General features: G+C 40.5%; 2 protein-coding genes across 2 annotated transcripts; both read right to left on the bottom strand.

The window, feature by feature from the left end:
• Nucleotides 1-1,210: 1,210 nt before the first annotated feature.
• On the bottom strand, nt 1,211-22,929 carry LOC141620383 (uncharacterized). Its single transcript, XM_074437269.1, has 7 exons — nt 21,930-22,929; nt 7,656-8,554; nt 5,952-6,077; nt 5,139-5,287; nt 2,677-2,827; nt 2,246-2,511; nt 1,211-1,289 (listed from the first exon to the last, which is right to left on the bottom strand). The coding sequence occupies exons 1-7, from the start codon at nt 22,927-22,929 to the stop codon at nt 1,211-1,213; spliced, it is 2,670 nt and encodes an 889-aa protein (XP_074293370.1).
• A 69-nt stretch (nt 22,930-22,998) lies between these two features.
• LOC141620384 (uncharacterized) lies at nt 22,999-23,994 on the bottom strand. Its single transcript, XM_074437270.1, has one exon. It carries the CDS (start codon nt 23,992-23,994, stop codon nt 22,999-23,001), a length of 996 nt encoding a protein of 331 aa, XP_074293371.1.
• Nucleotides 23,995-27,728: the final 3,734 nt, after the last annotated feature.

The following is a 27,728-nucleotide window of genomic DNA, read 5'->3' on the forward strand; positions in this document are numbered from 1 at the left end:
TGTTATCTTCTTTATTTCTCTCCCTTTATTCATATGGATTCTCGTGTCATACTTCGTGTATTCCTTCATGCCCACTCCGCGATGCCCATTTCGCTCCTTTGCTCCTCAAATGCGTCATTCCTGCATTAAACATCAAAAGGCGGAAGTATCGACATTCTAACATAAAAGACATGTAATTAATATAATTTAGCACGAAATCTTATCAAAAGCAATTAAGGGGAGGCATAAATATGTATATAATTATGACTCATCAAACTCCCCCAAACCGTCTCTTTGCTTGTCCTCAAGCAAAGCAGCACACAATACAAAAGGCAATCATACAAATGACGAATAAACAACTCAGAGCTAATGTTGATGCATAAACAAATCCCAAGCTATCCATATCTGTAACAAAGTAATGACCAAAGTGTACCAATAAAACAAATTCAAAGGCACGGGTAATAAAAAACGCAGCTCAAGTCTCATGTCACCATACTATAGACAAATGCCAAATACCTTTCGATCTTGCAAGACAAATTAGTTGGATTCTCGCGGATTTCACTCATGCACTCATAAGTATGTAAGGGTGAGTTATATGTGAAGATAGAAAGAAGTAGAAACACTCACTCGACTTATGAAACATGCATGCAATATAATGTGATAGAGATTTCCCCAACTAATATGCAATCACCATATATAGACAAAAGTACATGTATGAAGGACAATAAGGGTGGCAAATGGGTTAAAGAGATAGAAATGGTTTGTGCCAAAGCACGTTATAGATATGTGAAGCTAAGACGGTAGTCGCAGCGCTAAACCAAAACCAAAACCAAATCTTAAAATAACAAATGAACCCAACTTAGAGAAATGATCTCAACTTTACAACACATGAGAGCTAACAAACTACTCTCCAATAATGCATTAGACTCTAACAACCATCCTTTTAATCCTTGACAAAACCAAGTGAAGCAATATTTTCTTTTCTTTCTTTCTTTTTCAATTCTTTTTTTTTTTTTTTTGATTTTTTTTTTCTTTTGCTTCATATTTTTCTTTTTCCAACACAAGGATACAACACAATTGATAAATTATTCTACTACACCCACAATTGACAATAATAGTCCCAATCCCAACCATAGTAGTAAAATAGACATGATAAGCAAACAACTGCGACTGTCCCGATAAAGTAAGCAAATTCTTGGATTGTAGCTCATAGGATATAATTTAAGATTGGCTACAAGGGTTCAAACGGGTTAACAAAAAGGGATAATGTAGGGCTTATTTGAACGGTAAGAACCGCATATCCACATGTACTTAGTTAAATGACAGCAATAAAAGTATCAAGAAACCAATGTCACACTTATGCAGTTTGATATTACATATTCCACAAGGAGAAACTACACTCAAGCCTAATTGACAATGAGACCAGTTTATTAATGTTCCTGGCCTAGGAAGCTCTATAGACCTCAGAATTTAAGTAGTTTACCAACATAATTGTGTCAAATCTAATCAATATAAGGCATGTCAATATGGTTAAAGACTTGAATTATGAGCTTTGTTTTCATGGCTAACAGGTCAAAACAAAGTACATGGACAATTATATGGGATTCAAATAAAAAAACAATGCAATTTAACATCATTGTTATTTAATTCACCAAGACTTAACCTAAAAATTACAAAAGAAAAACATGTTTTTGTGTTTTGAAATTTTTTTTTTATTTTTATGGGTTTTTGATATATAAATGCACACAACATAAATAAAGACTCCTCCCCCAAACCTAAATGTCACAGTGTCCTCATTGTGACGCCTATAGCATAGCAATCACACACAAATCCAGCAACCTAGAGGACACGACTAATAAAAGGAATGGGAAATACTTAAGACATTACAATAAAAGAAAGTACAAGGGAAGAGAATACCGGGTAAGAGCTAAGAAATTCCCCCAAACCAGCTGCAAAAATAGGGGAAAATAATCAACCGCGCAATTCCTATCATTGTCTGGCTACGAAATAAACCCAACGAATAAGGTTACTCGATCGAGCCCCATGACACTCGATCGAGGAACCAACCGCCGAGAACCAATTCTGCATTCAAAAGAAATGCGCACACAAATCATAATCAATACAAGTTAAAGCTCGTAATAGTAAATCAAATAGTAGCGCATGTGCTACACACAAGCATAAGTAGCACCAATAAATAGTCCAAGCAAAGAACAAAAACAATGAATAATGTTTTGGCTCATCAAACTCAAAGTTTATAAAATATGACCAAGCATGCCCATCACTCTTCAATTCCTCATCCATAGGTAGGAGATAGGGCTCTTCATCCGTCATATGAGCTTCCTGAAAGACTTTGACTGGCTCCTCTTTGAATATTTCTGCCTCTAAAGCATCCAACTCGCCTTCTATGTCAATACTCTTATCAGAGCTATAAGTCATCTCAGGAGAAGGATCATCTCCATATATCAATCTCTCTATTTCATCCACTTCCTTTCTCCATGGATATGACGCAGCAGTAGGGGCGTCAGGTGGATTCTTGTCAAAACACAAAGCAAGACAATCATCAAAAGTAGGATCAAGAGCATTAATCATATGACAAGAAGCTTTTAAATCAGGAGGACGTGATGCTTTGTCAAGACCAAAAGTGATAGTATCTTCTCCAATGTTGAACGTAAGACTCCCATGTCTACCATATATAACCGCCCCTGCAGTATGCAAGAATGGTCGTCCTAGAATAATAGGAACACGAGAATCTTCAGTTATATCAATCACTACAAAATCGACTGGAATTAAAAACTTCCCTATCTTAACTGGCACATCCTCTAAGATACCCATAGGGTGCTTAATAGACCTGTCAGCTTATTGAATAGTCATATTAGTACATTTAAGCTTAGTCATGTTTAATTGATTGTAAATTTTATACGGCATGACACTAACACTCGCTCCTAAATCACATAAAGCATTGTCAACATTTAAAGGGCCTATAGTACAAGGAATAGAAAAACTCCCTGGATCCTTAAGCTTAGGTGGAGAATTGGCTTGTAATGTGGCCTAGCATTCATGAGTGAACGCGACAGTCTCCACTTCATCAAAAGACCTCTTCTTTGACAATATCTCTTTCAAAAACTTAGCATAAGCCGGCACTTGAGTTACCAATTCAGTAAATGGCACTGTCTCTTGAAGATTCTTTACCACCTCTATAAATATTCCAAACTGTTGTTCAAGTTTGGATTTCTGCAATCTTTGAGGAAAAGGTAGTTAAATTTTGATTGGCTCGGCTTCTTTTGCATTAGGAGCACGTTTTGAAGCATTATCGTCAGGTACAGGGGTGCCTCGATTGAGCCCAGTAGTCACTCGATCTAGGAACCTATTTTTATCCAATGCCGTAGCTGAAACACGCGAAAAATCACCATCAGAGGGGGTTCCTCGATCGAGCCTATGGTGTACTCGATCGAGTGGCTTGGTTCCTCGATCGAGCCTTGTCCACCATGTCAGTCTCCTCTTTTTTGCTTTTCTCGCTTTTCTTCAAATCCCGTCTTTCACTTTCGTCAATTTCTTTTTCATCTTCACTTAGCTCCAAATTTCCCAATCCCTTAGGATGCATATAGGGAACCTAATCTTAATTAATGGCCATGTCCGAATCTTGATAAGAAGTACCGCTCCTTAAAGAAATAGCATTAACTTGCTCATGCGCTTGTTTACCTTGAGGAGGAAGACCGGACTATTTTGAAGGATTTTGAGCCGCCATTTGAGCAACTTGAGTATCCAACATCTTGTTGTGAGCCACGAGTTCGGAAAATTGAGCCATTTTCTTTTGTTGAATCATCAAAGTCTATTGCAATAGAGCCTTCGACTCCAATATCTCATTACTTGGAGTTTGAGGAGGAGGTTGAATTTGTTGAAAACCTCCTTGATTTGGCCGAACAAACACTACACCAAATTGTCACTTGCGTCACGAATTATGCCACTGGAATTTATAATTCGTGGCTAAATTCTGCTTAGCCACGGGAAAAATTTATTCATTATTTTGGAAAAAAAATTTATGCCAAGGGATAGCTTTTCCTGTGGCAAAAAGTCACTTGCGTCACGAATTAGGCTACACCCGTGGCAAATAATAATTATTTTAGCCACGAACTATGTCACAACTATGGCAAAATTTTATTTAGCCACGAATTGTTCCGTGGCAAAAAACAATTTAGCCACGAATAACAAACACCCGTGGCGAGTATCCTGTCCGACATAAATTAAGTATTTTCATGTTAAGGCAAACCTAAAATGTGCTTGCTTAAAAAAATACAAAATCTGAATGAAAGTTAATTAAATATAAATAATATCAAATACATTTAAATATAAAATTTTGCAAATACTTTAATTAATTTAATTAATTTTCTTATTGTTTTATTTACTTTAATAAGAAAATTTAAAATTTTATAAACTTATATGCAAGCAAAGAAAATTTAATCGTCTAAATTTTTTTGATTTTTTTACAAATCACAATTACGTTTTGCAGGTTTTTCAAAACATTGCTAATTTAAGAAATTTGTTTTAATATATAATTCTGTTTATCAAAGTTATGAATTTCTTTTAATTTTTTAATTAAAACATTATAATTTTGAAAAGCAATCTTAAATGATCGTATCACATTTAAAGACATAACATATAAAATTAAATAAATAAGTTATTTATCATCTATCTTAGATAAATCTAAAATTAACATATTGTCGAACCGTTTCATTCAAAATTTCATTTACAACTTTATATGTAAAATGTTTATAGAAAAATTTGAATTTGATGTAAAATTTAACTTGGCGAGAAAAAAAGTTTGGGAAAATTTTTTTCGGGAGTGGAAAAGAAACGACAATTAGATTACAAAATTTATTAAATAAAATAAGCGCGATAAGAAATGAAAGTAAAAAAAATTATCTCAACCTACTTGAAAAACTCCAAAAAACCATCATTCAAGCACAAATCTCCCCTCACCCACTTCCAAAATCCCTCTCTTAGACGAAAACACCTTTAAAGTAGAAAAAAAATTAGAGTAAGAAGGCGACTTGATACATATCGTAGAAAAAAGTTAATATTTTGGTATTGATTACTAATTATTGATTATGTTGGTATTTTTTTTTTTTTTTTTTTGACGGCAAACAAATAGCATAGCTTACAAAAGAGCTTCTTGAGCAAGATTATGAGCTATCCTATTCACTCCGTTAGGACAAAAACTAAGAGAGCAACAGTGAAAACAAGACGCAATAGACTTAAAATCCTGAATAATGCTATTAATAGACGCAATCGCCTTCTCCGCTTCAGCAACCTGCAAAACCAAGGTAAGACAATCCGTAACCAGTCTAACATGAAGATGACTAAAGTTGGTAGTGTTTATCAATTTACCAAAAATTCAATATGGAGAATTTTTTTTCATTGAAAATGAGCGCATCACAGGGAAAATATAGAAATTATAATAATTTAATGTCTCATGTGCAAATAATGTGAAAAAATTGAGAAAAGAAACGATAAATCATAACAAAGAGAAATCAGTTTAAGAAAATAAGCGATGCTATTGTAAGATAGTGTTTTCGTGTTTTTTGGGTAAAAAGTGACTAGTTTTTTTTTTTTTTTTTTTTTTTTTTTTTTTTTTTTTTTATGAAAACACCCAAAGGTGTTACTCTAACATTGAAATATCAAAACGTACAGCATTCTGAGCACTCGTCGGTAATACATTTGACCATTCCGTTCTACCAACGACCCTAGGATAAATATGAGCTAAACAATGCGCTACGCAGTTATTGACCCGACTAGTACGTGACCATAAAACAGACTCAAAATCATTACATAAAAATAAAATATCATCCATAACTTGTGAAAAAATACTCCTCCCACTCCGCTTCCCCTTAAGTGACTCAATCAGCGGTAGACAATCGCTTTCCATCACAACCTTCCGCAGACCTCTCGCTTTCGCTTCATTTAGGCCCTCCCACATCACCACCGCCTCCGCAATACTCGGCTCCCAGTACTCCATTCGGACCGTTGCCAACCCCCACAACACCTCTCCTCCTTCCCCCTGCAGACAATTCCCGCGCTAGTCCCTTCTCCCTCTTTCGCTCCTGCATCCACATTTATCTTTACATATCCCCTCAGAGCCGTTTTCCACGCATCGACCTTCTCCCCATCCCCTTTTCTGTAATACTACGGTTTTATGAGTCTCTGGGTACTCTATCGAGTAAGCCTTACTCTGCCGAGTAAGGGTGTGTTGCGTTTTAAAACAGTTTCTGACCTGTTGGGTACTCGATCGAGTAACCTTGATACTCGATCGAGTAGGGGTGGCACTCGATCGAGTAGCTTAGATACTCGATCGAGTAGCCGGTTTACGGGGGGATGATTTGTCGGGTTTTGTTAATAATGCGATTTGGTATATAATTACTTCCGTCACTTTCTTTAAACACTTTTATAAACCTAATCACTTTCAAAAGAGAAAACAAACTACGTTCTTCGCATCAATCGCATTGTTGGCAAATCCCGGAGCTTGGAAAGTCGGATTTCACCTTTCTTTATACCTTTGTGATCCTTGCGTTGAGGGTAAGATCTACGTACCGTTTTTATAGTATTTCGTTAAAGTTAGTTAAACCCTAATTTGTGGATTTGGGGGTTTTGTTGTATGTATTGATTGGTAGTAATTGTATGATTGTATGTTAGGAGGAGGATTTGTAGAAGAAGCCTTTTGATATCAGCTGTTGAGACCGTCTGACTGTATTGCTTTCCAGGTAGGGTTTCCCTACTTATTATTAGTCCCATAATGTGTTGTTGGTGTGTTGTGGCTGTTGAATATTATCATACTCGTATTGTGACGATTGCTGGATTTGGTTGCTGATAGTAGTTGTGATTGTTTGTATCTGTCTGTGTTCTTCGGGGCGCGTACCTGGCTGAGTGGAGTCACTTGCGGGAGTGGCTTCACGCCCATTATTCGCCTCCTGTGGAACCCGTCACAGGAGGGATGTGCACATTAAGGAATTTGGGTTTATCGCTCGATGGAGATGAGCGGGGATTTGGTGGGTACGGCTGCGGTCCCCCACTGGCGGCGTGGAGTGACCTGTTGTGATGGGCACTCTGGCAGGGCTACACACTTTAGTGTGTAGTCAGGATTGAGGAGTTGGGTTTGGAGTTCGGAGAATATCTGTGATGATTGAGCTGTTTGTTTACTGTGTTGTTGGTTTATGTAAATTGTGTGATTAGTACTGACCCCGTTTATTGTTTTAAAAACTGTGGTGATCCATTCGGGGATGGTGAGCAGTTGTTGAGCAGGTATGAGTCGAGTTACTTGGGATAGCTGGGATGTGCCACTGTCAGATGATAGAGTCTTCCGCTGTAACATGATTATTTTAATAAACATTTCATTTAGCTGAGTAGACAGTTGGTTTTGAGAACTTGTATTCGTATTTTGGTATTTGGTTTTGGATTGTAACCTTTCACTAAATTTATACTATTTAAATGTTGTTTCGTTATTGTCTTATGATTATCATTGCCTCAGGTAACCGAGATGGTAGCATCCTTATAACTGAGTGGTCCTGGTAAGGCACTTGGAGTATGGGGGTGTTACATCTTCGGCCTGTTTTACCACGGTTTCTCCACCCACTGTCCACAATCCCCTCCCCCTCACTTAGAACATCCCGAACCCGTCTACAAACCCTCTCGGGTTCCACCTCCATTTCATCAAAAATAATCTTGTTCCGATGTTCCCATATTGCCCAACACCCGACCATAAAAGTATCATACTCCGCTGCACTCATGTCCCTCCAACGCTCCTCCACCCAACACCGAATTCCACCCATTCGTTCCTCACCTTCCCACCGTAGCTCCAGCTGCTCCCACACCCATCTCGCCATCCTGCAATCTCTAAATAAATGTATACTAGACTCGTCAGACAAATTACACAAGGAACAAAGAGAGGACTCACCTTTCCCTCGAGAAGCGATGTTTGCCTTTGTTGCTAGCGCATCATTACATAGTTGCCAGAAGAAGAGTTTTACGCATGGCCAAACCGGTACCTTCCAAAGTTTGTTCCATAACCATCTCGTATTCGTCGAATCCGACTGTTCCGCCATGTCTAACCAGTCTCTTGCCAACAAACGATAAGCAGACTTCACTGAGAAGGCCCCATCACGCTCTCCACTCCAATACCACCTATCTCTCGGCCTGTTCGGGCTCAACCGAATATTTGTGATTCGCTCTCGCTCAAAAGGCAGGAAAAGCATATTAATTCTCTCCACATCCCATGTCTGATCACCCGTAATCAAACTCGCCACCAGCAGCTCTTCTTGACCAGCCGGGCAAGGTGAGATTACCCGTCCCGACTGAGTACTTGGCACCCAAGCATCTCGCCAAACCCGGGTGTGATTCCCGTCCCCTATCCTCCGCCGCAAGCCCTTCACCAACACTCCACGCGCTTCCCAAATGCTACGCCACGCATAGCTGGGGTTATGCCCCAACTCCGCTCCAAGGAAATCACTCCCCGAGTAGTACTTAGCCTTCATCATCCTCGCCCACAAACTATCCGGACAAGTAAACAACCTCCAAGCTTGTTTAGCTAGAAGAGCGAGATTAAATAATTTAAAGTCACGGAAACCCATACCCCCACTACCCTTCGGCTTACACAACTTCTTCCACGCACTACTACAAATCCAGGCAACTACAACGCCCCTTTAACAACGATTATTCACGAAAATCACAATAGACGTTGTAGAATGTATGGCGCGAATTTTACTAAAATCAATTACAACGGGTATGGTTATAAAAACCGTTGTTATTCGTTTTAACAACGGGTCACACATATGTAGACACCTCGTTTCTGCACCCCTCGCAAACCACCCGGTGATGATTGGGCCGCATGTTTGGTACGCGGAACGATTTGTGACAGTTCGTAAGATTATCGTCAAGTGATTGCTCAAATATTAATGTCTACCTCTTAGTTGTCATCTACGCGCCGATACGGTCGTTTTGGCAGTAATTAGAGTACATTTGGAGTCTGGGTCAAAAACCGTCTTCATTTCCTAAAACCGTCAAATCCCGAGTCAAAGCAATTTGCTTGTCTACCTAAGGTTAGGATGTCATAAAATGTCATGATTATATCTCATTTTGAGTCGCATGTCACTTCATTAGGCCAAACTAAAAGTTTACATTACAAAATGTGCATTTCATTTAGTTAAAGCGACAACCCGACCTTTAGGCCCGTTTTACGAGGTCATAACGACTTTGTTGGGTCAGGCCTATTTCACAGAAAGTTCTAGATCTCTTTCTTAGCTTTCCAATGCCACCGAAATCACCTAAATCCGAGTCTTGTAGAGAAAGTTATGACTAAAATACGACAGGCTGTCAAACGCGTTTTCTACGCGCAGAGAAACTTACCCGGGAAAGGACGCAGCAAGTGCTGCGCCTCTTCCAAGGGACGCAGCACCTGCTGCGCCTTTTCCTCAAGGTTTTCTTTTTGTCCAAGTTTCCGTGTTTTAACCTAAGTCGGTTATTTCCGGATCTTTCCTTCCGTATCCTAGTCTTACCATAATTCCGTCGCGTGATTAGTATAAATAGGAGCCTTCGTTCCTCATATTTCTCACGCGAGTGTCCGCCCTTCTCTTCTCCCTTTGCATTCTAGACTTCGTTCTTACTAATTGGCGCCTACGTGCTTGGACTTCCGACCACGTAAGCTCGGATCTTTCCGGGTACCAGCCTCTCCGTTGCATGACCGACCAATTTGACCAACTACACTCAATCAATCTAATTAATCAATTAATCAATCGTTTTCCTCTTACGAGGGCACTCTTTCCTTGCATTCGCGTCGAGCATTCACTAGTCGATATCTTAGTTCATCTCGTTCCGTCAACATGTAAGTCTGAGGGTGTATAATTCTCTTTTATTTATCGTATCACCGTTGTAAGATTTATGTCGAATATACCGTTAAAACCGATTTCTAAAACCCTTTGTTAAAATCTGTTTTTGCGGATTTCCAGTAGACAGACGTCGAGAAAAGACGCAAGAATCGCTGCGCCTCTTGAAGGAGCGCGATTCTGCTGCGCCTCTTCGTGAGGCCGCGATTCTCGCTTCTTTTCTTCTTCTTAAATCCTCTGTTATTCCGTCTTTCTTATTTGTTTTCGTATGTTTGTCTTTAATTCTCTCACCTGATAGTTCAATAATTCACATGTATATAATTTATTCATCATTAATATGTTCTAATCATCATAAATCCGACCTTAAATCCTAAGTAATCCATATTTACGGGTTTTCGTCATTAATATTCAAACCCAGATTTTAGAGATTCAATTCGTTCATATTGAGTTTCTGGAATTCGTCATTGATATAGTTTTCATCTGTTTATCCATTAATTCGTCATTAATCTGTCATCAATTCATCATGTTTAGTTTGTTCCATTCACCGATGTCACTAACTAATCATTCATTAACATCGTCCCTTCACATAATTAATCCGTTTAATTCCGTATCGTTCATGTTTTACTGTTTTTATGACCATCATTCATATGTTAATTAATACATTAAATCACTTTCATCCGAGTCAATTATCAAATCAATCCCTAAAATTAACAATTAACATTAACGATTTGCAGTTCCGGCTTCACAGCCAGAATTCACCCTTGGAACAGACGCAGCAACTGCTGCGCCTCTTCCGCAGGGCGCGATTCTCTTGCGCGCTTTGTTCAGGATGAGTTCTGTCCCTGAACTCCGTTTCTGCCTTGACCTAGTTTAATTAGTTTACGTATTAACTAACTATTATCCGTATTATCACTAATCTCTGTTCGTCTTTTATTAATTTTATTTTATTCTTTCTTTTATTTTTCTCAAATTATCCGTTTTAAAGGTATTTTCGACATAAATCAATAAATCCTATGTAATTAATGTAATTTATATTTATTGTAATTTTCAATTATTGTATTTCTTTTATCATTTGTATGTTCTCACATGTAAATCAATATTAACTCCAACTTCGACCCAATTGTATGCTAATTACGTGTTTCACCGACTTAGTTAATTCTTCACATGCTAGGATTAATCTAATGGATGTTGCATTGCATGCATATAGCCGACGATATATCGAGTACGAATAACTTCCCTAATCATTAGTAGAGGCCGCTATCGAGGCGGGCGGGATTAGGTGTTCGATCAAAAGAGCTTCCTAATACGTACCCTCACCCCTTACTCCAGATCTCTGTGAACACCCGTGTTCATTGGCATCCACGAGAGTCATTCTAGACATAGAATGCTAAGGGTAACGATTGCTTAGTGTTCATGTCACTACTTTGTGTCTTGACATGACACGAGGTATTCGAACGGTTCCAATTTCCCATAAAAATTGGTGGCGACTCCATACAAAATGCAAACGCTTGTTTCGACCTTCACCAAGCGCCCCCGTGGGCGGCCCGCTGTCCACAGTTTGGCGACTCCGCTGGGGAGAATACACTTACGTGTAGCTAAGGGTGAAACTTGAACAAGGTTAGGGAATAAGTTTGTACAAGACAATTGTCGGTTTTCATAACTCGGTCTTCCTAGACCGTTTAATTCGGCCTTCCTAGGCCCAACTCAACCCATTCGACCAATCGTCCCGTCTAAACGGTCCTAATTCTTATTTGGGCCTAAGGATGAATAGCGATTGACGTCATCCATACCATGATGCTTACTCTTGTTTCTATCAAGGACCTTCACTACTTGAGGAAATGGACTAGGAATCGGCCTTACTCTTGTTTGGTACGAGCCTCTCCACAGACTTCGGGTTTGATTGTTCGGTATGGCAACCCACCCTTTAAACCAAAACCCTTTTAAATGCACTCAGCATCCCGTTATAATGCTTGTATAATGTTTGTATCATATGTGATCACCATTTTCTAAACAAAACCATGACGATTTTTCAAAAAATCAAAACCCCTTTTCTTAATCAAAATTTCGAAATAGGCCATTTGATTAGCGCAAAATCCAGTCAAAATTCTGTCCGTTTATCGAGTCAAATTTCGGGCCTCAAACCCATTTCAAAAAAAAACCAAAAAAAAAAAAACGTTTTAAAAAAAAAAAGAGTCCGAAAAAAAAAAAAAAAAAAAAAAAGAAGAAAAAAAAGGTTTTAATCAAAATATTTTTCAAACCATGTAAATATGTAAATTCAATTGGGCTAAGTTAGAGTCAAAGTTCAAACCGACTGTGTCCTAGTCCGAACTCCGTCGAGTCATGAACCCGTCTTCCTACATTTTGGGTCTTTTCAAATTCGAGTCAAGTCCTAAGGCGTCACGCCGTCATTTTGGACCCCCTACCCCATTTCAGTTAGGATCTAAACACTCGAGTCACACGTTCCGAGGCTCAATACACGAGTCTCAATGGGCCTCATATTTGAGTCTAAACTACAACAGTCTTCTTAACACCTATAAGCAAACCTCGAGTCAAGTCTGTCTTAAACATACAAGTTAGGATCAACACATGTTATCAATCCCGTCAATAAAGTCAATCATATAAGGGTCACTCCGTCAAAGCCAACACTCGAGTCTAAAATTAAAGTCAAGCACCGTGAATTCAAACACGAGAAGTCGCTCACGACATTTCATGAATTCACAAGTCAAGCCTAGATTTGTCATCTTTTCCCTTCCTTTGTTTGTTGCCTTAGTCTGCGTGATCCCATGTCGAACCGAGTGTAATGCGCGTCATTTCTGTCGAGTAGGAATCCAGCAAGTTCTGTCAATCAGCAAAGTCACGAAGCAGATCAAGCCACAATCACCATGTCTCTTCAAGACATTCATGCCATGGTCCTACGAGTTCAAGCTACAGTGGAAAATTTGAGCATTCGCGTCCTCACCCTTGAAAATGGAATGGTGGAAAAGAACATGCCAACTAGGGAAACCTCTAGTCTAGGTCATCCAAAGCTTACCTCTTGCAATAACAATCGTCCTAGAAAGCCAAAAACAGCTGAAAAGAAACCTGGGAGGCATCAAAGGGTGCTTACCGATTTAGGCATGTCTTATGCCGATGCTTTGAAGAGACTTTCTGCCCAAGGCAAGCTACATCCAATAGGACCGACTCCGGATCCACCTTTAGAGAAACAGGTGAACCTCTGGAAGGGCAACAAATACTGCTTATATCACCAAGGTAGAGGCCATGATATTGAAGAGTGTTTTCTCTTGAAACACACCATCCAAGATATGATCGAAGAGGGCAAGCTTCCTAAGCCACCTTCTGTCGCGCAATCTAAGAAAATCGACCCTCTTGGGTCTGATATCATTAAACATGACAAAGAATCATCTCTAGACTATTCTCATCTCCTCGATCCTTATAACAACGGAGATGTCAACATGCTTGAAGACGACGATATCCAAAATGGAATGCTCATGCTTTCCATTGCCTTCAACAATAGATTTGCCAAAATGGAGGGGACTATTGATAGCCTAAACTCTCGACTTTCCAAGATGGAGAACCAGTTTGTTGAAATGGGTAAGAAGCTTGAGGCCCAACCTCTTAAGATAAAAAGTGTCCAGACAAACACTCAACTTGACAGTCCTAAGGAGAAAGCAACAAGTGGGCAATCCATTCTTAGTTCTTCTCATCCAAGAACCAAAATCAATAAAGGCATCCTCATGGATCCTTCGTCAAAGAAACCTTACAACCCTCCAAGGTTATTTACAAAGGCTTCCGAAAATAAGGGCACACCTCCTAGGAGATTTACCAACATTGGTATTACATACACCGATGCCCTTCAGAGACTCACGGAACAACGAATGTTGAAGCCTATAGGACCTACTCCCGAACCCGAAAGGAAATCCAAATTCTGGTGCGAGAACTCATACTGCGAGTACCATAGAGGCAAAGGGCATGATACAGAGAAATGTTACAAATTAAAACATGTCATTCAGGATATGATCGAAGACGGGAAGTTGTCCCTCTCAACCTTTAACCCACAAGGTAGCTTAGGCAATCCTCATGGATATGCCACTTATCAAGAAACTCTTCTTGACTGTTATCCTTCCAATGTTCCCAATGATGAGGACGAGGTGCTCAAATGGGTGAATACTCAAAGTCAGGTGTCAAAGCCAGTTGCTGGAAGAGAAAATGTTCAAGCATGGGCCGATGATTACGAGTCTAGATCTGGAATCGCGTCAAAGTCCGAGTCCGAGTCCGAGTCTTAGGCTTTCTATCCCATAATTTTGTCATAGTATCTTTCTCCATTTTCATTTCTAGTGACAACCTGGGGGCTGTCCCACGAGTCACATGTCTTCTCAAGTCTATGTTAAATACATTTATTCTTCATTTCAATAAAAATACAATTTTCACTCTACATATTCTATCCTATCTCTTCCTTTCCCCATTTCCTGTGACAACAAGAATTGATTTGAGACATTTTAAAACAAACAACAACGCATGATAGTCAATGTGAGTGCACTTAGATGATGTTCCATTCCAAGTTGTAGAGGACCTGAAACTCCGTGTTCTTTCCTTACCTATTCCATGTCTGGCAATAGAAACCACAATATAACCCTAGTCTAGGACGAGCCTATCTTTAGAGATTCTAGGACGAATCCAGACCGTCTCCCTTGTTAACGATCCATGACGGAAGGCAAGCCCATTCCCCACAATAAACAACCCGTGTTACTAAAGACCAACCCATTTCACACCCAAAGGTGCTAGTGTGACCCAAATCCATGGTAACAAGCAAATCCAAGACGATACGAGCCGTGATCAAAGACAAAGGCTCAATCAAGAGAACCCAAGATCAATATCTAAGGCCGCAGTTATGTGCGTAATCCAAGACAAAAAGAGTCAAAAGAAGAAGGCTCAATCAAACAAGTCAATATCCAACGACAACGTTATCTTCAAAAACCCGAATCAAGAATCCGAGCAAAAAAAAAAACAAGGTATATTCTAGACCAAGAATCTAAGTTTGAATCTAGAACAAGCCTGGAATCAAATGCTATATAGAATACTGCCGAAGTCTATATAGAATCAAGACACCAATCAAGATGGTCGACTAGCACCCTCACTTAGCCTTTCACATATACACCCTAAGTCCTTCCCGAGACCGTTACCAGGGAGATAGTTAGGAATTTTGAGAATCCTCTCAAGCTCGTCAAATATACCCATCCTTTAGGGCCAAGACATGGAAATTTGAACCCACGTCATTTTAACCTACCCTTATGTGCTCAGGCTACATCAAGCCAAGAGACTCCATTTCCAAGCCACATTACAAGCCTTAACCCCATTAAGCCTTAACTCCACAAAATCAAGCTCCAGAGATTTGTTCATCAAAGCCTCTTATTACCGAGCTCCACATTCCAAATATCCAATCCAGTTTCACCTTGACCCAGACACGGAGTCTTCAATACTTTGCTACCAGAACGGGACATACCCATATTCATCCTTAGGGTCCACTAAGTGTGCTCACACGACAAGGAAATTTTACAAAATAAGTTATACCTCTTTGGTCTATGATCAGAGGGAGTTATCTCAAATCAACTCTTCGAGTCACCAAAGGAATATTACCCTTGTGACCCCTGCACTTTAAGGTCCTAACAACATAGCTTAGGCACACACTTGAACTACGATCTGGTTTGATTTCACTTCACGTGAATACGTAGGCAGTCCTCAAGGACACAACCATCCCACTTCCAACTTTCAATCTCAATTATCAACCACCATCAACTTTCAACCTCTATTTTCAACCTTTCAACCTCAATTAACATCCCTTCCACAAACAACACCTCTATACTGGGGGCTCCTTATTGTCGCCCAGCCTCTTTTTTACCAAAATTCCAGAGTCATCTTCTCATCCTGGGGGCTTCTCTTCCAAGATGCCACCCTTCCTTTATTCCTCCAAGTCTAGCTAGTACTCGGTCCAGACAATGACAAAGATCTTAGATTAATTCTCCAAGTCATTGTGCCTCAAGAGGGGTCTCCTTTACAGCAAACGGTGGAGAGAGAAGTTCTAGTAGACAGATGATCCATGGCTCATGCCTTGCCTTTATATGCATTCATCATTCTTGCAATTCTTATACCTTTGGAACTGATACGCATTGTCACCCACACTTGGCTAGGGGTTGCGCATACTTAAACAAAGTCTGTCAAAGTCATCCCTGTGTCGCGTCAAATCTAAGTTAGTGTCGCGTCAGTCCAGGCTAAATCTACATTTCGCGTCACGTCCATATAAGGTCTGCGTCGCGTCAGTCCTATGTCTAAAGCCCATTGAATATGCATAATGCATTACAAACGACAAACTTCTTTGAACAAGTTTTAAACAACTTTTATAAAGAAACAACTTTTGCAAAACCTATGTGTTTCCTCATTCGAGGTCCATGTAATAATTGCTTACGTGCATATGTGTTTATGTTCTACTTGCATATTAGATTACATTCTTGTGTGGCTAATATCCATGCAGGTAAGTATCAGAAGCAGTGCTCGCTCCAACTGGGGGCTTCACCCAAGTCTTCGTTCTCCCCAGCGCAGCAGTATTTTGCAGTATTGCTCACTCAAGATTTCTTCCATGACGATCAAGATGTTCCTAGTCGTCAAAATATTTTCTCCAAATGCAGCGATATTTTGCAGTATTGCTCACTCAAGATTTCTTCCATGGCGATCAAGATGTTCCTAATCGTCAATATATTCCCTAACAAGAGTTCGCTTGAGACCGACGCAAGCAGATTCAACCTCAAGTTTTTGCCAGAGTTCGCTTGAGACCGACGCAAGCAGATTCCCCAGCAGTTTCTACCGACGTCCTGCTACCCTCAATATTATTGTTTCCCCGCGGAGTTCGGCAAAGGTGTTGTTCTCCAGAAGTTCCCAAGCCTCCTTTCTTAGGTTCGTAAACCCAAAGTTAGGATTCTTACCCCTAGATTCTTAGATCCCAACATCCTTAGGTTCATAAACCCATAAATCCTTTTGGAGTTCTCATATCTCAGAAAGCTTAAACGCACGTGTTTAAAACAAGAATTAGTAAACCAGTAGTTCCTAAACTTAACCCTAGGATCCCCATTCCTTTTAGGTTCATAAGCCTTTAAGTTCCCCAAGCCAATAGAGTTCCTACACCTAAACCTTGGTTACCCCTTAAGTTGAACTTATATTTGACCTCCTTCCCGTCAATGCTTTCCTTTAGGGCCCCACACCCTAGCACAATCCTTATATAACTTTTAGGTCTTACCCTTAGCTCCCAAGCTCAAACCTTAGCTCCTATGCAAACTCCGGAAGCATCTCGAGAAAGAAGTCTCAGGTATGGTCTCTTCTTATGGCTGACGAGCTTCCTTACGTAGTCTAATGGACTTTAAACGACCCTCCCCGGAAGTCGACAGACTCTAAAATGTTCCCGACGACAGGTCCTTGGCTCAGACCCCTTGAGCCGCCTCGCGTCGCCATAGTCGTCAGGTTGTAATCTTCGATTGACCTGATGGCTATACTTTGACTTTCGCCTTGTCCAAGCCTCGGTCAAAGTGGGGGCTCAGAGACACCTCGTTTCGCACCCTCGCAAACCACCCGGTGATGATTGGGCCGCATGTTTGGTACGCGGAACGATTTGTGACAGTTCGTAAGATTATCGTCAAGTGATTGCTCAAATATTAATGTCTACCTCTTAGTTGTCATCTACGCGCCGATACGGTCGTTTTGGCAGTAATTAGAGTACATTTGGAGTCTGGGTCAAAAACCGTCTTCATTTCCTAAAACCGTCAAATCCCGAGTCAAAGCAATTTGCTTGTCTACCTAAGGTTAGGATGTCATAAAATGTCATGATTATATCTCATTTTGAGTCGCATGTCACTTCATTAGGCCAAACTAAAAGTTTACATTACAAAATGTGCATTTCATTTAGTTAAAGCGACAACCCGACCTTTAGGCCCGTTTTACGAGGTCATAACGACTTTGTTGGGTCAGGCCTATTTCACAGAAAGTTCTAGATCTCTTTCTTAGCTTTCCAACGCCACCGAAATCACCTAAATCCGAGTCTTGTAGAGAAAGTTATGACTAAAATACGACAGGCTGTCAAACGCGTTTTCTACGCGCGAGAGAAACTTACCGGGAAAGGACGCGGCAAGTCTTTGCGCCTCTTCCAAGGGACGCAGCACCTGCTGCGCCTTTTCCTCAAGGTTTTCTTTTTGTCCAAGTTTCCGTGTTTTAACCTAAGTCGGTTATTTCCGGATCTTTCCTTCCGTATCCTAGTCTTACCATAATTCCGTCGCGTGATTAGTATAAATAGGAGCCTTCGTTCCTCATATTTCTCACGCGAGTGTCCGCCCTTCTCTTCTCCCTTTGCATTCTAGACTTCGTTCTTACTAATTGGCGCCTACGTGCTTGGACTTCCGACCACGTAAGCTCGGATCTTTCCGGGTACCAGCCTCTCCGTTGCATGACCGACCAATTTGACCAACTACACTCAATCAATCTAATTAATCAATTAATCAATCGTTTTCCTCTTACGAGGGCACTCTTTCCTTGCATTCGCGTCGAGCATTCACTAGTCGATATCTTAGTTCACCTCGTTCCGTCAACATGTAAGTCTGAGGGTGTATAATTCTCTTTTATTTATCGTATCACCGTTGTAAGATTTATGTCGAATATACCGTTAAAACCGATTTCTAAAACCCTTTGTTAAAATCTGTTTTTGCGGATTTCCAGTAGACAGACGTCGAGAAAAGACGCAGCAAGAATCGCCTGCGCCTCTTGAAGGAGCGCAGATTTCTGCTGCGCCTCTTCGTGAGGCCGCGCAGATTCGCTTCTTTTCTTCTTCTTCGTCCTCTGTTATTCCGTCTTTCTTATTTGTTTTCGTATGTTTGTCTTTAATTCTCTCACCTGATAGTTCAATAATTCACATGTATATAATTTATTCATCATTAATATGTTCTAATCATCATAAATCCGACCTTAAATCCTAAGTAATCCATATTTACGGGTTTTCGTCATTAATATTCAAACCCAGATTTTAGAGATTCAATTCGTTCATATTGAGTTTCTGGAATTCGTCATTGATATAGTTTTCATCTGTTTATCCATTAATTCGTCATTAATTCGTCATCAATTCATCATGTTTAGTTTGTTCCATTCACCGATGTCACTAACTAATCATTCATTAACATCGTCCCTTCACATAATTAATCCGTTTAATTCCGTATCGTTCATGTTTTTCTTGTTTTTATGACCATCATTCATATGTTAATTAATACATTAAATCACTTTCATCCGAGTCAATTATCAAATCAATCCCTAAAATTAACAATTAACATTAACGATTTGCGTTCGGCTTCACACCGAATTCACCCTTGGAACAGACGCGGCAAGAATGCTGCGCCTCTTCCGCAGGGCGCGATTCTCTTTGCGCTTTGTTCAGGATGAGTTCTGTCCCTGAACTCCGTTTCTGCCTTGACCTAGTTTAATTAGTTTACGTATTAACTAACTATTATCCGTATTATCACTAATCTCTGTTCGTCTTTTATTAATTTTATTTTATTCTTTCTTTTATTTTTCTCAAATTATCCGTTTTAAAGGTATTTTCGACATAAATCAATAAATCCTATGTAATTAATGTAATTTATATTTATTGTAATTTTCAATTATTGTATTTCTTTTATCATTTGTATGTTCTCACATGTAAATCAATATTAACTCCAACTTCGACCCAATTGTATGCTAATTACGTGTTTCACCGACTTAGTTAATTCTTCACATGCTAGGATTAATCTAATGGATGTTGCATTGCATGCATATAGCCGACGATATATCGAGTACGAATAACTTCCCTAATCATTAGTAGAGGCCGCTATCGAGGCGGGCGGGATTAGGTGTTCGATCAAAAGAGCTTCCTAATACGTACCCTCACCCCTTACTCCAGATCTCTGTGAACACCCGTGTTCATTGGCATCCACGAGAGTCATTCTAGACATAGAATGCTAAGGGTAACGATTGCTTAGTGTTCATGTCACTACTTTGTGTCTTGACATGACACGAGGTATTCGAACGGTTCCAATTTCCCATAAAAATTGGTGGCGACTCCATACAAAATGCAAACGCTTGTTTCGACCTTCACCAAGCGCCCCCGTGGGCGGCCCGCTGTCCACAACATGCACAACCGTTGTTAATAATTTGGCGCAAAATTGGCGCAAAGTTAGTGAAAAGTAATCACAACGGTTATTTTTGAAACCCGTTGTTAAAACTTATTTAACAACGGGTGTTTTTTACAACCGTTGTTAAAACATATTTCACAACGGTTGTTGTTTAATAACCGTTGTCAATACCTTCCATACTATAAACCACACAAACACAAGTCTGCTGCAGACACAAAACACAAACCTTAATACACAAACACAAACCCAAAGAAGCGACCAAACACAAACACAAAACACACACTTTCTCATCGTCTCTTTCTCTCTTTCTCATCGTCGCTTTATCTTCTCGCCGTCACTGTTGATTTCATCGTCTCTTTACGTACGTTCTGTAATTATCAGGTTTGTTTCATCGTCATTATTTTATTTTTCTAATTATTTCATTTCCATGTATGTGTTTTTATCGACCATTAGGTTCCATTCAAAGATCTGCTAATTATTTCATTTCCATGTATGTGTTTCTAATTATTTCATTTCCATCTTCTTTGGCGTCCTTGATACGGATCGAGCATAGTAAGAGTCTAAAGGATGATATCATTCATTTTGTTGGAGTTTGGAGTTTGTTTTGAAAGATTAAGGAGAGGGTTAATTTATTTGGAGTTTGTTTTAGCAATTAGGGTTTGGAGAATATATTGAGATAATGGAAATGCATGTTAGTTGAGATAATGCAATGTATTTATACTAAGCGATGTGTGGGTTGAGTTGTTTTTTAATTAATATATATGTTAGGAAGTTGTGCCATAATCAGCATCATCATATCTCTCAATGCTGCTTCAAATCTTATTGGACAGTGATGGCGTAATAATCTGGATCTTGATGATGATCGATCTATGGAGTTGAAAAAATGGAAGCAAATCAAACAAGCATAACTCAACACTTTCAAAATGATCATTTCATTTAATTTTAAACCAAATACATTACAGCAATTATCAGAAATCAAAAGATGTATAATAAGCCGGAACAACCCCGGTTAAGCGTAAAAAGCGCTTCTCAACCGGCCACCAATCACGCCACTCGGTATACCGCTAACTTCCGTGTCATTGGCTTCATATTTTGCAATAACAGATTGAATATATGCAAGGACACGACTTGCATGTGGAGATAAGGTTGGAAGAGTACAACTCAACATATCTCTGGCTGCAGCCAAGTTGCGAGTAACAGGCCGACGAGGGTATGAAGATGATGATGATGATGAGGCTTTGTTGACAATTTGGGACCGCTTCACGCCTCTTAATCCAATAATTCCGTTGATGTTCAAGGGATGCTTTGATTAATGGGTGTTGATCGGCGGGAAGCCCGGCGAGAACCTTCCCATCATCTTCAATCGTTTGTGTAAGCCATTCTTCGTTGTTGATAAAATTAGGGTTCATTGCCATGTTGTTTCAATTAATGAATGTTAGTAAAGGATGCTTTAATATTTATAGCTAGTCACATTTATAAGTTTTTTCAAAACCGTTGGTAATTAATTTAAGGGATATGCATCGGAATTCTAACGGGCCGTAATTATACATGCATCTAGTAATATTTAATTTAATTTTTTTTTATTTTTTAAGAACAAACAACAACGGTTATTTACAAACAACCTGTTGTCGTTAGATATAACAACGGTTTTGTATATTCAAACCCGTTGTTATAACTTCCCCCCCAAAATTGAGTCACACTTTCCACAACGGGTTTTTATACTTAAAACCGTTGTTAATAGTTTTCACAACGGTTTCCTTAAGAAAACCAACCGTTGTTAAAACCTTTTACAACGGACGCTTTAACAACGTCCGCTTTTTTATATAACAACGGTTTTTGACCGTTGTTATAGCCTGTATCTGTAGTAGTGACGCAATCCAGAAAATACCTCTCTTACCCTCCTCATGGCCCCACCAGAACCGCGATATCATAGATCGAAGCTCGTCACAAAATTTGGCTTGAATTTTGAACACACTCATCACATAGGTAGGAAGAGAATTGGCCACGGCCTTTATGGGAACTTCCTTACCCGCCCTAGACAATAATTTCCCACGCCAACCTTGTAGTCTTTTGCACAATTTGTCTCGAATGATATCAGTGATTACCTTCTTCGACCTCCCAATTAAAGTGGGTAATCCCAAGTAACGTTTCTGCTTCTTCACAACCCCCACTCCCAGCCTCTCCGCCACCCTAATTCGCTGCTCATTTGACACCCCCTGGCTGAACGAAACCGTAGTCTTTTCGAGACTAACCAACTGCCCCGAGGCCGATTCATATTGACGTAACACATTATTGATAATATCCGCCTCGTCCAAGGTAGCTCGAGCAAAGAAAATACTATCATCTGCAAAAAGCAAATGAGAAATGGCGGGAGCACTCCTAGATATACGGATCCCATGGAGCGAATTTTCTTCAACAGCCCGTCTCATTAGATTAGATAACGCCTCAGCACAGAGAATAAATAAATAAGGTGAAACAAGGTCACCTTGTCTGAGCCCTCTAGTAGGCCGAAGATCCTCAGAAGGTGTACCATTAATAAGAACAGAAAACGTGACGGTAGAGACACAGTCCATCACTCGGCAAATCCAATCACCATCGACGCCCATAGTCACAAGAACCCTGCGCAGAAAGGACCATTCTACCCGATCATATGCTTTGGCCATGTCTAATTTAATGGCCATATGCCCCTCCGAATGTCTCGAATTTTTCATGTAATGAAACAGCTCAAAAGCAATAAGAATGTTGTCCGTAATCAAACGGCCCGGAGTAAAAGCACTTTGATTCTCCGAGACAATATCACCCAAAAAGAGCTTAAGTCGGTTAGCAAGGACCTTGGAAACAATTTTATACACCACATTGCAGAGACTGATGGGCCGGAAATCTCGCATCTTATCCGGAGCTTTTTTCTTCGGGATGAGCACAATATTAGTCTTGTTAAACTCAGCTGGTGACACCTCTCATCGCAAAATTCTCAACACCGAGCTTACCACATCAGGTCCAATTACATGCCAATAAGATTGATAGAATAACCCATTCATTCCATCCGGTCCCGGGGATTTAAGTGGATGCATCTGGCTAATAGCTTCAACAATTTCCTCCTCTCGGTACTCCTCCCTTAGCAGCATATTCATTTGTTCCGACACACGCCCTTCCAACCCTGTCAACACTCCCGCCATAATGTCCGGTTCTGAAGTCGCAAAAAGTTCCCGGAAATAGTTAACAGCTACCGTGGACACAGCTTCGTCCCCAACCCGTGCGGTTCCATTATCATCAGTCAACATCCCAATATAATTCTTCCGCTTGCGCTCCCTAGCTCTAGTATGGAAAAAAGAGGTATTACGGTCACCATCCCGAAGCCATAAAGCACCCGATCTTTGCCTCCAATATTGTTCTTCTTGTCGATAAAACTCAGCAATTTCCGCCACAAGCTTTTTTCTCCGCTTCACTTCGGCCTCAGTTCTCATGCCACTGTTGAGACGCTCAAGCTGCTTCTTCTTCCGCTCCAAAGTCCAATTAATTTTCCCTATATTAATCTTCTTCCAAGCTTGTATTTCCTTTGCACATTCACTGATTGTTCTTCCCAAGTTGCCATTTCCTTTCTCCACCCCCCGTATTACGGCCTCTTCACAACCCTCCTCCCCAACCCATATCTGTTCAAAACGAAACCTGTGCTTCCTCAATCCACCCGCCACTCTTCTATCCAGAACCAATCTAATGGGAGCATGGTCAGACCACTCCTGTTCCAAGTGAAACAGCTTCGCGTAGGGGAACATGTCGATCCAGGCACTAGTACCCATAGCCCGGTCTAGCATACTTTGTCTATTATCATCGCCCACCTGCCCATTATCAAAAGTATACTGGTACCCCTCCCAAGTCACATCTCTCAGTCCACAATCATCCACAGCTGCTTGAAAATTGTTCATTTGCCACTGCGGTCGACTACCTCCCTTCATTTCTGTCGAGTAGAGCACCTCATTAAAGTCTCCCACGCAAATCTAAGGCAGCGAAGACTGCCTACTAAGAACTCGAAGAAGCTCCCACGAAAGGTGGCGTTCATTAACAGCTGTCCATCCATAAAAACCCATCACACGCCACTCCTTATTGTCCTCGTGTATGGTGAAGTCCATGTGGTGTGCCGAAGCAGGCAAAAACGTGCAATTAATCTCCCTCCTCCACAAGAAAGAAAGACCCCCGACCTCCCTCTGCTGTCCATTTCCATCCCGAAATACCCATCCAAACATTCCCTCACCCGCCTCATATCACGACCACAAAATTTCGTCTCGCATAAAAATAGCATGGCTGGGGCTTCCCTTCGCACAAGGACACGAAGGGCTCGCACTGCATCGGGGTTGCCCAATCCCCGGCAGTTAATACTTAAGAGATTCATTGAGCCCGGCGGGGTTGAGCTCCCTCAACCTCCGCCTCAGGTATTAAGACGCCCCCGTCTCTCGTCACTTTCAACCGTTTCACCATCTCGTCACCTCCATCAACCTCTCTGCTTTGTTTGCCCATTTCAACAGTCCCCTCCCCATGCTCACCACTGCCAACAACTCTCTCCCATTGTGTCCACCTCTTCCTCCTCCCCTGTCCCTCCCCCATCCCCTGTTCCTCCCTTCTCAGCAACTGCCCCGCACTTCCAGCCGTCCCACTCACCCCTCCTTCCTCCATGTGTGACCCATCCTGCCCCTCCAACACGTCCAACACTAATTCCCTTGCCCTCTGTATCTTCCCCTCAACCCCATCAGGCTGCCCTTCCTCTCGTTGCACACCCTCCATCACAGTCCCCGAACTTCCCCACTTCCCATCATCCTCCCTTTGTACGCAATTTTGAACCCCTCCCTCTGCATTCTTCCCCTTTCCTCCTTTACTTCTCCGAAGATCAATAGCAATTGTCTGAAGCTTTTCAATCATCCGAGCAATATCGTCTTCATTGTCCTTCTTCTCTACAACATCGAACTCCGGGGCTAGAGCACGACGAGCATTCCCGTTCCCTGTCCCTTCCTTCGATGTCTTAGTAATTTTCCACGGCGACGCCCGTAACCATTCCCCAAACCTCAATTCCCCCTCCTCATATGGTCCGTCATCACAATCTTTTTCACCGTGACCAACAATTCCACAGCCATAGCAAAAAATGGGTAACCTCTCGTATTTAACATCAAAATTCACTGTGTTCCCCGCTTTCATTCTAATCGGAATTGAGGACCGTAAAGGATTTCGAACATCATGAAGAACCCTAACTCGGATAGATCTATCAACTTCAGAATTTGGCCCCAAATCCACGTCAACAAACGACCCCAAACTCGCTCCTATTCTTTCCACATTGGCTCTACTCGACCTACCTTGAATGGGGAGATCATACACTCTCGCCCAGATAGGTAAACGAAATAAAGGGACGTCAGAAAGTTTACCTTTATCTTTCGGTTCATTGAAACACCAAGCAAACTTATCGAAATGCCATGGTTGTCCTTCCAAAACCCTACTTTTATCTCGCTCGGACCCAAACTTGAAGACGAACGTTTTCTCCTTCGCATCGACAACATTACCAAGCATAGGTTTCGTGGGATTCCATAGCTTTATCATGGTATCGATGGCTGCCTTTACATTAATCGTTGTCGACGCCCAAATCTTCCCCACGAGCATACGATGGCTATTTTGTTCTCCTTCATTAATCTCATCATCTCATTCGAACCCCAATGAGTCCTGCGAATCTTGATCAAGCACAATATCCTTCCCTTGCCGCCTCTGACCACGCGTATTACTCATCTTCTGTTCCTGCATAAGAAAACAAAGCACCAAAGAAAACAACACTAGAAGAAACGCTCTCACAATCGAAACTGTGAGAGGAAACCTCGAGAGAAAGGAGAACCCTAAGAGACGATAGACGAAGAAACCCTAGGAAAATTTGGACGAAAGTCCTAAACCCTAGACCTCATTCCTTTCCATTTTCTTCCTTTTCCTTTTTTTTTTCTTAAAAAAAAAAAAAAAAGTGACTAGTTTTTGGTTAATGGTGACCACTTTCGGGGAAAAAAAGACCTTTAGTTATAAAAAGTGGTCATTATTTTACCAAATTATGGTTACATTTTTCATATCGTAGGTACGGCGGTCATACAATAGAATTTGCGTAAAAAAAATATACTAAAAAATGAGTACAAGAGAAATACAAATAAGAATGTCGATAAACTAAAGAATTAAAAAAATGTTAGGAAAACATGAATCAGTTTACTTTTTAGAAAAATGGTTTTGCTAACTTGGGCAAAAAAATGACGTCAGAATCATTAGTCGGGAGGGTAACTTCGAAAATTTGATGGTTTTGGCCAAAATAATGTTTTCCCCGCAAAAATTCGTAAGTAATGTAACATTTTTGTAATTAAATAGTACTAAAGGTAAATTTTGAAAGAAAAAAAAATTAAAATGATTCAAAGTGCTAATTATATCAACAAAATTAACTTTCAATTTCGGTAGCACATCAAAAGAACTCCACAGTTAAGCATGCTCAGGTGAGAGTAGTGTATGGATGGGTGACCTCCTGGGAAGCCTCTATGATGCGCGCGAATGCATGACTGGTTAAACCAAAGACCGTTCAAATGAATCGAGTTAACTAGCGAAACCAGTACCGAGATTGTCACGGTTCCATATATGATAAAATATGAATCATGAAAAAAAAATTATTTTACAATTTATTTATTTAATTTTCATATATATTGTTTGCCACGGGAATTGTTTTTTTGCCACGGGAAATTTTTTTTGGCCATGGGACTTATTAGCCACGAGAGAATCCGTGGCAAAAATTTTAATAATAGCCACGTTCTTGTTTTTCCCGTGGCTATCTCTTTGCCATGACCACTTGCGCCACGGAAGGTATTCGCGTGGCCAAATGATTTAGCCACAGAAATTTAACACTTGCGCCACGAATTTAGTTGTGGCCCAAGTGCTCATTTGTAGTAGTGAAAATTACTTTGTGGTTGGTTACCACGATTAGGAGGAATAACATAAGTACTTTGCGGAGGGGCTTGAGCATAAGCATTCAGACTCCTTTCAGGGAAGAAATTAGAATAAGGAGTACCTTGCTTAAAAGATTGGAAGGCATGAACTTGCTCAATGGTACTCATACACTTGGCCGCAGTGTGGCTATCTATCCCACATCTCTCGGAGAACACCACTTGTTGAACCATGTGAACCGTCTCGTGCTTATTACTCAAAGACTGAGTAGTCTTCAATTCGGCTATTTAAGCCGTAAGGGCCTCCAGCTGTGCTGCAATAGCATTATCTAACCCACTTCCTCTCTTGCTACCTCTTGGGTTACCATACTCAGCTGTGTGAGTAGCTATCTGATCAATCAACTTCTAAGCATTACCATCATTAGTGTTATCTTGGAATCTCTCATTAGCAGCTGAATCAAGCAAGGCTCTATGATCATCAGACAACCCGTTGTAAAAATGGTTGCAAAGGAACCAAATTTCGAAACCATGGTGAGGGACGCACCAAACTAGTCTTTTGAAACGAATCCAAGCTTCACTAAAATCCTCAGTAGGACCTTGCTTAAAACTTGTGATCTGACTTCTCAATGCATTAGTTTGCTGTGGTGGAAAATACCTCTTGTAGAATGCAAGAGCTAAAGAAGTCTAATTAGTAATTGCGTCGGTCTCCATGTCTAAATCCCTTAACCACTCAGCTGCATCATCTCTCA

Source organism: Silene latifolia, chromosome X (genome assembly GCF_048544455.1).
Source record: "Silene latifolia isolate original U9 population chromosome X, ASM4854445v1, whole genome shotgun sequence".
Lineage (NCBI taxonomy): Eukaryota > Viridiplantae > Streptophyta > Magnoliopsida > Caryophyllales > Caryophyllaceae > Silene > Silene latifolia.